This window comes from Channa argus, chromosome 2, assembly GCF_033026475.1.
Source record: "Channa argus isolate prfri chromosome 2, Channa argus male v1.0, whole genome shotgun sequence".
NCBI classification, from domain to species: Eukaryota; Metazoa; Chordata; class Actinopteri; order Anabantiformes; family Channidae; genus Channa; species Channa argus.
This window is the reverse complement of record NC_090198.1, coordinates 200,507-210,980: the sequence shown is the minus strand read 5'-3', so window position 1 is coordinate 210,980 and position 10,474 is coordinate 200,507. Positions and strand designations below refer to the sequence as shown.

Here is a 10,474-nt window from a genome sequence, read left to right as displayed (position 1 = left end):
TTGTAAAGATGTCATAGTCATTTATCTTAAAACAGCTCCAAACCACAGATATACATAGTCAATCTGCTCCACCAATTTGAAGTAAACGCAGTTTCATGCACAGTATCTGAAAAGTTTTCCAAGTACTTGTACAGGTACACAAAGGCATTATTGGTCTACATAACCTGACACCCTTAATGGTAACTTATTTAATTTTGTCATCTGTCATCTACACAAACAACTGTTTGGTTACAGATTACACAATGAAATAATTAAAATAATTAAAAAAACAATACTATGTAAATTATGCAAACTTTTTCTATGCAGTGATTAGTAGTGACATTATAGGTGTTAAGTCTGATTTTTACACAAAATTGTAGAATCTTGTTCCAAAACATTTTGTGTTTTATGCTGCTGCAAAACAAAATCTGATTCTGGTTGAAATATGGTTTCGAGGCTTTCAAGGGTTTGTGTCCTGCCAGAAATTCTCTCTTCTCAGGTCTTGATCGTTAGAAAAAACAGTAGAAAACATCTTCATCTACAGCTTGGAGAGCCTTGACTTGCTGAACAGTCACTATTTTTTTCTTTGTCATCCAGACTTGTACATCCTCAAGCTCATAGATTTTTCTTTGTTTACCATCATTTTTATCTTATTCATTTGCACAGTCATTCCTCATATCTCCATATCTACCTTTGTGTGTTAAAGGTTTAAACAGCCACAGTAATTTACCAAAGCATCTTCATCATCATCATAATGAGTTTGTAGAGTATAGAGCTGCTCCGTCAGCTAAATTCAAAGCTAAATCTCTCAAATATTAAAGTAAAAGTAATTGATGTGAAAAAATGTGTGAGTATATATTACACATTTGTGGAATGTGCTAACTTTTTTAATACTGTATATGCTATCACATATGTGACATCTGGCCTACAGTTCTTTAGCAATCCTCCTGTGACCTCTGTGATTTTCAGGCTCTGTAGTCTACAATGAGACAGACCATGATGGCTACTGTTACATTGGTTACTGCGATAAGAACTGTAACATAATAATACAGCAAAAGTGTCTTCCATCACGGGAGTGTGTTGATGTATTTCCTCCAAGAAAGGTAATTCTTAATTACTACTCTTAATTTCTATTATTTTGTTTCTGTTCACAATTGTTGAGTAATATCTCCCAATCCTTAAAATGCTATTATTAAATAGGTCATGCTTTTTACTTGAGAAATACAAGTACAAGAAAAAAAAAAACAATATGCAACATTGGAAATCAAGCCAGCTGTAACACCAGACTTGAAATCTATCCTATATTGATAGTATGTTAAAATCTGTGGCATCTCATAGATATGTGCAGGATATCCTTTCACATTAGATTGTGATTCATGTTTTGGCTTTCCATGATTGGTTGCTCAAAAATCAAAAATCTTCAGAAATGAATATTGCTTTCAGTGATTTATTTTAGTCTGTGTCACAGCAGGCATTGACAGCCCCTCCAAAAATAACTTATCCATCCTAACTGAACTAAAAACTATTCTAAAAGAGTTCCTTGTTGTAGCTTTAAGATGGAAATGTATGACAACAACCCTGTCCTTCTTTAATTCCAATCTATGATACCCCCCATAGGATGGTGAAAGTTGGAAGGAAAGTAATTGTCGTGTAGCAACATGTGATAATGGCAAAGTGACCTATGATGACATACCCTGTCCACCTTTGAAGCCTGTAGTGTGTGCAAATAACTTTCCACCTGTTGAAGTGCTGGATGATGATGGATGCTGCTCCCACTATGAATGCCAATGTAAGTCTTACCTGCTAAAATGTTAGGTCATAAAATACCCATATTTACTAAGCATTTGCACTTCAGCAATGTTTGTCTCATTTTTTCTTTATTTCTAACAATGGAGTGAAATCATCAGATGGCTTGAAATATCATTGCAAAAATGTGATACCTATATTATATTCAAAGGTGTCTGCTATGGCTGGGGAGACCCTCATTATGTCACCTTTGATGGAACCTACTATGGTTTTCAAGGCAACTGTTCCTACTGGCTGGTTAAAGAAATCTTGCCAAAATACAACTTCAGTGTTATGATTGATAACTACTACTGTGGAGCACCGGATGGCTTGTCCTGTCCTCAGTCCATTACTGTATTTTACAAAAACTACAAGATCTTTATTACGCAGAAAGATATCAATGGAATGTTCTCAAACCAGGTAACTACAGCTTCTTTTATATATGGATCCCAGAAATTGTCTGGAGAAATATGGTCTGGTCATTACCCAGAGTTTGTTTTCTCACACATGTAAGAAACAGTAGGAAATTATCTGTGCAAGAAGCATTTTTACAGGAAAAACTTATTTTTAGTGAGGATTCAGTGAGTCACAACATAATAGATCAATTAGGCTGCAGAAAACAGTGTCTTCAGTGTTTTCTTTACAGCATATCATAGCATTGCATCTAAAAAGAAAGGCATGACCATGGCAAAAGATTGATGTCATTAACTTGCCCATTCCTTTGCTTTAAATCCAAACAATAATTCCAGACAGAACAGCATGCTCCACGCACATAATTCGGACATTGTACTAGGGGGTTCACACTATAAACTCCAGGTAATCTAGGGAGCGTCTCACTTTGGCATTTGCATTCTCACCTACACCAATTCTGGTGTAGTCCAGAAAATTTCAAGATTCCAGTGCATGTGTGGAAGAGGCTTTAATCCCACCATAATCACTGTCAATTTTCAATTCAAATTCAATTTCAATTCTTATCCTAGCACCAAACCATTTTTTTCACTTCTTTGCAAATGCAATAGTTTAAATTTAATCCAAACACTTAGGCATCTCTGGGCAAATTAAGTTTTTTGTCAATTTTTAGGGAGGTCAAAGTAATTTTAAAGCTTACATCTTGGGCCTTTTCTCAAATGTTAATGTGTAATATAGGGGGACAAAATCAGAAATTTTATCATGTAAAAACATTTGGGCACCCTTTTTTTATAAAATATTGTAAAGATAAACTTCACTAATATACTTATTGGCTCTTGGAAGGCAAAGTTAAGAATCATAATTAAGAATTTTCATCCTTTAAACTAGTAACACTCAGGTGTAGGTTCCTTTAAGCAGTGACAATAAAGCTGACTTTGTTTCAACAAAGCATTGGAGACTTTAAAAGGAATCAGCTATAAATCTAAATTTTCACTACATTTACAGCATCGGTGCAGTCTTAATGGAGTAATAGTCTCTAAATGGAAGTCATTAGAAGTAAACCTTAAGTGTAACCAGTCACAAAATCAATGGGGAAAGTTCCTAAATATAGAACACAAAAAAAAAAAAAAATCTGTTAGCTGTGATCTCTCCCAGTAGAGGATTACAGGGTAAGTAGCATGCCTAAACCTTGGCATGTTACAATTAGTGTTATCACTTTATTTACCTATATATAGTTAATTAGGTTAGTTAAACACAAAGTTCATTTGACTCATTGTGTAATATCTGTTATTAGTACATGTATTTAAATACTGTAAATGCCCAAAGATGCACAAGACCCTAAACCTAACTCAGTACATGTAGACCTTACCTGAGCATGATTTGTGAAACATGTCATATCACTTCTGTAGTTATGTTCAACCTTACAAATTATTTTATTGAAGGTGATTATTTCTGAAATAATTTTATAATACTGTTTGTTTGTAGATTTCTGTGAATGACAAGGCTGTAAGTCCTGCATACCAGAATGGGGACTTCCGTATCACCACCACTAATATTGACACAGTTCTCCTCATCCCTAAAATCCATGCCAAGATCACCTTCTCAGGGCTCATATTCAGCATTTACTTGCCCTATAGTGAATTTGGTGGCAACACACAGGGGCAGTGTGGTGAGTTATGCAGCAGAAATTAGTAGCATTGTATGAACTGTATGAAGATTTTGAACATCAGCAGACAAAGGTCAACTAATGAAATGAAAATCAATACTTAAAGTAATTTTACTACTTACATAGAACATAGAACAATTTCACACATACTTCATTCAGTATAATTAGTTCTTGTAAAAAGAACTGATTGTATATTGATTTAGCTAATGATGAGGTTTTCTCTAGGCACATGTGATAACAACAGAACAGATGACTGCATGTTGCCCAGTGGCAAAATTGATCCTTCATGTCCTAATATGGCACATGAGTGGCATGCTAACAACAGTCAGTGTGAACATCCAGTTCAGCCCACACCTACGCCAGTGCCCAATATCTGCAATACAACCATCTGTGAGGTCATTAAGAGCAGGTAGGAGGAAAATATATCAAAAATTGCACCATTCATGTATTGTTATTTAATTACAAAATTTTAGGTTTTGATTTTATTTTATTTTCTAAGGGGTTGGAAGAGGTTGACATAGGCTCCAAGCGGAAAGCCTTACCCATTGAATGGGAACCTCGGAAAATGAAATCAGTTTAAACCATCACAATTTTTCATCTGTCTTAGCTTTATAATGTTCAATGATGCATTCAAATTGTGTCCAGTGTTCCTTCTGACTATAAATCTCATCTTCTCCAGTATTTTTGAAGCTTGCCACAAGATTATTGACTACAATCCATTTGTTGTGGCATGTGAGTTTGATGTGTGTCACATGCACATTGATGACATTGGCTGCACCAGTATACAAACCTATGCTGACGCCTGTGCTCAGGCTGGAATATGCATTGACTGGAGAAGTGGCACCAAGGGACTCTGTGGTATGTAATATCTATGGCAAAAACAATTACATACTTTTAATTTCACAGCTCATTAACAATATTGCAGCAGTTGCTGCAACTAAAACGTGATGTCTATTCTCTCTTCTTCTCTTGATAGATTTTAAATGTCCAAGCCATAAGGTGTATAAGGCCTGTGGTCCTCTGGTGGAGCATACTTGTGATTCCTGGTACAGTAATTCACCAACACATTGTTGCTCACAACAATCAATTTATTTTCTTTAATTTATGCATTGAAAAGCTGTGGCCTTCAACTGCATGCTATTGTTTCTGCAGGTACAATCAGAAATTCATCTATGCTGTTAATGAGTTCAGTGAAATGTTAAATGTAAAGCTGGAGGGTTGCTACTGCCCAGATGACACCTTCCTCCTCTCATCAAACTCCAATGAATGTGTCCCCACATGTGGTAAGAAAAGAAATCAGTGTTGAAAGAAGCACTCAGTAATTTAGTACCATATGTTTTCAATCTAATAATTATAATGTGAATTACTCAATAAACCATTTTATAGCTTGTTAAATTCACCAGGCAAAAAACAATCAAATGAATTCCTAGTATATTGTTTATCTAAATGAAAATAATAACTATAATATCTGTAGTTATGGCAAAAACTGTCTTCTGCTTTTGGTTGGCCTAAGACCCCATAAGACTCCATGTAATCGAAATAGCTAGTTTAAGTGTACAGTATTTGTAGCAAAGTAGGAAGTGAAGGTTTGGCTTCACAAAGTCCTCAATCACACCAGCATGATCAGATCATACAGCTGGTTTAACATTTTTTGGTAAAAATAAAACGTATTCAGAAAAACAAATATTCAAGACTCCTATGGGTTAAAGAACTGTAACTATTCACATAACAAATAACTCAGCTTTTTACTTTATCATTGACCAGCAGTTAATTTTATTTGTTTGTGCCATGGTGACATTGGGCAGTATTTTATAACTTTGACACAACTTTGAAAAGGGTAACTGAAATGAACAATTTTAAGAATTATCAATCATTAAAACTGTGTTTATTAAACCATCTTTGCAAACCTGCACTTTTTGCTACTGCAAAATGCATTGTCTGTTTAGGGGTGGGGATTATAAATGAATGTTTAATACAACACAATTGGAAAGCAATACCAAAGAATAGTTAAAAAAAAAATGCATGGAAATAACTTTGTTTTTCTTCAAATAGAAATTTGTCGTCTGGCAAATGGAAAATGGACTAAGGTAAGGTGTATTTCTGCCAGTTTGTTTTTTAATCACTTGACAAGCCTAAAAAACACCACATCTTCTGTTCTACAATAAACATTGTATCCACAGGCAAATACAACATGGATAGAAGACTGTAAGGAGTGTATATGTGAAGAGGACACACTTCAGGTCACCTGCCATCATGTGTTCTGTCCAACACTACCACCCCTCAGCTGTGATGAAGAAGGTCAGATCAAGGTCCCGGTCACTGACACTGATAGCTGCTGTCCAATTGAGGAGTGTCGTAAGTGAACACAAACAATGTAGCAACTCTTGATACTGCTTTCTTGTTCAGCATACTTTGCATTTATGAATTATACTGTTCTATTTACCAGATATTTAACACAGTATATGCAAGCAGCCAGAGTTCTTATATACAGTAACTATGTCAGTGAATATTAATGAACAGAATGTGGAACCATAAATTCACATGATAATTAAGGATTGAGGTTGGTTGCAAGAGGTCACGGTAAATAAGAAACATCATACAGTATGGATGACAATAAGAAAACAAAAAGAAATAACGATGTTTTGCCCTTCTCTTTCCTGATGTAAAAAAACAAAGCTCATGTGATGGCTGTCACAAAAAAACAGCCAGGACATTTTACTCAGAAACCATGCTGTGTTGGCTGTAAGGCAGGGGTCTATTTAAGCATTTTAAAGTACTTAAAACTGACCAACTTTTAGAAAAAACAACCACAGTAGTTGGTGTCAGTGTAAAATAAAATTTGAAATTTTTGGAAGAAATTTGTATCAGATAATCATTCCTTTACCATTTTGAATAGGTTGTGATAGCAACCATTGCTCCAGTGATGTGCCATCCTGTCCTGTTGGTTATACTTTACAAAGTACACAAGGAGTCTGCTGTCACAATTACTCCTGTGGTGAGTGTGCTCAAGTGTTTTTATTTAGTTATTTTATGTTTTTGTAAGTGCATGGCCATATTTTGCCACTATGTTTGTTGTAGCTTTCACTGATTGTTCCTTCTTCTTTTATAGTTCCTAAAACGAATGTATGTGTTTTTAACAACCATGAATATCAGGTAAGATATTCTCACTTCTGAAGAAACACTCCGTGTAATTGGGCAAGGGGTGGTGCATTGGCATTTTGAGCAGGGGGCAGAACATGACAAAAAAACAAAGCTCGTATACCACAGAATCTTGTGCTGTTCCTTGTTTGATGATTTCCAGATTTGGTTTCTTCCAGTATGACATTGTTGTTGTGTTTGTATGAATGAATGGGTTTTCCAACGTTGGGTGTTTGTATTTGCCCGATTTTGTGACAGTGGCAGGAAATGGACGTAATCAACATGCCCACTCATGGTGAATTCTCCAATATATTACCTCTATTCACAAATGACCTCGGTTGGAGATAATCCAGAAGGTAAAATCTGTAATGTCAAAGGGGCAACAGACTTGGGCATTTGTGTTCACACATGCACCCACCCCAAAGAAAGTCTGGAAAAGAAAGTCTGGAAAAATTCCAGTCCATGTCTGAAAGGGGCTCTAGTGTGACTAAAGTGCAACAGAAATTATGTGGGTGTGATATTTAGAGCTTTGTTACTTATAGATGTATCCCTGAATTCCCATGAATTTAGTCATATGGTTAGAATATTTTGACCCAAAAGTGTGTGTGCGAAAGTATATGTGTGTGTGTGTGTGTGTGTGTGTGTGTGTGTGTGTGTGTGTGTGTGTGTGTGTGTGTGTGTGCGTGTGTGTGTGTGTGTGTCTGCCGGGCTGTTTTTAATACCAGGCAATGTGCAGTGCAGTTGGCATGCTACACTGTGGCACAGTGGAAAAGGATGCTATATATGCTGAAGTGATTAGTAGTTTTCCTTAATCTTTCTTATGTTAGCTTATCTTCTTACCCTGTCCAATAAGGTTGGAGATCAGGTGCCCATGAAATCATGTGAGACGTGCATCTGTGGTAACCAAACAGATGCCAGAAGCCAGTGGCATATAATAGAATGTCAGCCCATACCGTGTGAGACACACTGCCCTCTGGTAAGTCTACTCTAAAACACATATACACTCCTACATATCATTGTTCTTTGTTACATACATGAGATCCTGACTATACTAATGAGCACAATGACTGACCACATCTATATGTATTTTTTTAAAGATCTTAAATTTGCAAGTTTCTCCATGATGACTTTCTCAGTTTAAAAAAATCCAGAGCTTAGTCTCTGAATTACTGGTCTAAGCATAGTTTAAGTCATTAATCAGTCCCTCGAGGAACTCGCAAATAATACATCCAATGTCCTGTTAATCAATCAATCACAATCAATCACAATACCAAACCGACTCATTAGTTCTTGAATACAGATTTGTCTTTTGACCACACACAGTATTAATAAAATGCAATAAAAGAGCGACAATTCATTTTAAATCTGTTTTAATAATCTGCATTAGTTTTGGCTAAGTATGCCTAAGAAACTGCCTACTAAGTCTATTTAAATATAACTTTTCATTTATAGTTACACATTTAATAAAACCCTACTGTAAGCCTACCCCTTGACTGAACCCAGTATTCTCATCTACTACATGTTTTGGATTTTTCTGTTTTGTACCTCTATTCAGGGTTATGAGTACCAGATCCTCGCCAACAAGTGCTGTGGCAAATGTGTTCAAATTAACTGCACTGTCAAGCTGTATAACAACTCCACACACACAATAAAGGTCAGTATGTGTGTGTGCTTGAAGTGTGTGTGTTTGGACCTATAGCATAGCTACTGTTGTGCCAGAGTGTGCCTGGCATAGGCAAAGGGTCATTGATTATAGTCTTTGCTCAGCCTTAGCCTTGCAAAAATGTTTAGTGCAAAACAGTTTATATAATAATTGTTTATTAGAAATAATAATAGCAAAAGTTAAACATGGGGAGTGATCGTATTATTTTAAAGCCATTACAACAACAACTCTAATTGGAGGAATAGGTTCAAAAATCCTGTTGTTCCACTTTTCAGCCTGGCACCATTTGGACCCCTCCTGGGAACCCGTGTGTGAAGTATGAGTGTGTCAAGATTGCCAATCAGTTCATCACTGTTGAGGCCAAGACCACCTGTCCCCCCTACAAGCCTAATGAATGCATACCGGTATAGACAGACACACACAACAAACAATCAAAAGATCTTCATTGTAGCTTCTTATTCATGGTTAGGGTTAAGATTTTGGTCCTTCTCAGTGTGCTTGTTTCAGGAAAAGAATCTATACAGGAACTTCTACTTTATAATGTCAATATTTGCCAACAGCCCTAATGTAAATGTGTGTTTCCTGCAGGGGACAGAAACCGTAACTCCAGATGGATGTTGCCATATCTGTATGTATTGTTTCAGTTAATTTTTACACTGCTGTTGCCTAGTTACAGTCTCCTCTCTCTGTGGTTAAACAAAGTCTGGTAGAGGTTTGAAGTTAATGTTAGAATAAAAGGCATCCATGTAACCCATAATACATTATTTTATTCTTGTAGAGATTATTGATCCTAAAAAAAATTTTAAAATATATTTTTCTTCCCAAAAAAACAAAATGCAACAAAACAAATCTAAAACTGACCACAAGGTGGCACTGTAAGTGATTTGTGTAGTCTAAGGTAATAAACACAATGAAGAGTTTAAGTTTGTCATTAGTTTTAGTTTTGTTTTGTTTTTTTAACGAATTTTACAAAAAACTATTATTTAGCATTCAGCATATTCAGTGTCTTATTAGCCATGTTTCTCCTGACTTCTTCAGGTATTCTAAAGGGCCGTCCATGTAGTGTGTCCACCACTGCTGTGCAACTGGAGAGCCAGGGCTGCCACTCTAAAGGCCCTGTCAACGTTACATCCTGTAGTGGAGCGTGTGGCACTTTCACCATGTGAGTTCCCCTCCAATTTCATTTATCTTCACTACAATAGGAAATTAATTATGTCAAATATGGTTAACTGACCTTTGGCCATCCTAAAGTTGCTGCCATCATATTTGCAGGTCCTTACAAATCCTCTTTGTGTTTTGCAATATGATCTAAGATTTTGTAAGCTCTTCCTGTTTAAAGTCTCAGTTTGAATTAAGTGAAATAAAATTCAAGTATCATATAATAATTCTTATAATCATTTTTTATATAAATAATACATTTTTTCTTGGCTGTCAGGTACTCCACCAAAATGAGATCCCTGCAGCACAGTTGCTCCTGTTGCCAGGAATTGGCCACAACTGAGAGGCAGATCCAGCTCTTCTGCCCTGACAACACTGAGATTACCTACACCTACACACACATTGATGCATGTGGGTGCCTCAAGAGTGAGTGCTCTGTAGTTGGGCGCAGTGAAATGGTGACCACTCCCTCTCCCAAGAAGTCACATCGACGCAGGAGATAAGGCAAACAACTGGGTTACAGATACAACAGGGAACTTGTAATAAACTTTACTTTGCGGACATAACAGAAAAGTCCTCTATTTATATATAATGTATTAGCACACATAGATTTAGCTTGTTAAGATTGTAAACTCAGAAATAACTCAAAAATAAAGATCATTCTGTAGCTGCAGGCT

General features: G+C 36.1%; 1 protein-coding gene across 6 annotated transcripts in view; it reads left to right on the top strand.

Moving 5' to 3' along the window:
* Positions 1-10,474, top strand: part of LOC137108597 (mucin-5AC-like) — a 37,868-nt gene extending 27,394 nt beyond the window's left edge. For all 6 annotated transcript variants that reach the window (XM_067493405.1, XM_067493395.1, XM_067493388.1 and 3 more), the window contains 18 exons: positions 949-1,082; positions 1,597-1,768; positions 1,937-2,184; positions 3,658-3,841; positions 4,064-4,247; positions 4,518-4,696; positions 4,815-4,884; positions 4,991-5,121; positions 5,891-5,925; positions 6,019-6,193; positions 6,735-6,833; positions 6,948-6,991; positions 7,830-7,952; positions 8,532-8,630; positions 8,915-9,043; positions 9,228-9,267; positions 9,678-9,801; positions 10,075-10,474. In XM_067493405.1, the coding sequence (XP_067349506.1) occupies positions 949-1,082; positions 1,597-1,768; positions 1,937-2,184; positions 3,658-3,841; positions 4,064-4,247; positions 4,518-4,696; positions 4,815-4,884; positions 4,991-5,121; positions 5,891-5,925; positions 6,019-6,193; positions 6,735-6,833; positions 6,948-6,991; positions 7,830-7,952; positions 8,532-8,630; positions 8,915-9,043; positions 9,228-9,267; positions 9,678-9,801; positions 10,075-10,300 (2,396 nt within the window). In that variant the 3' untranslated portion in view covers positions 10,301-10,474. The remainder of the gene's footprint in view (positions 1-948; positions 1,083-1,596; positions 1,769-1,936; positions 2,185-3,657; positions 3,842-4,063; positions 4,248-4,517; positions 4,697-4,814; positions 4,885-4,990; positions 5,122-5,890; positions 5,926-6,018; positions 6,194-6,734; positions 6,834-6,947; positions 6,992-7,829; positions 7,953-8,531; positions 8,631-8,914; positions 9,044-9,227; positions 9,268-9,677; positions 9,802-10,074) is intronic.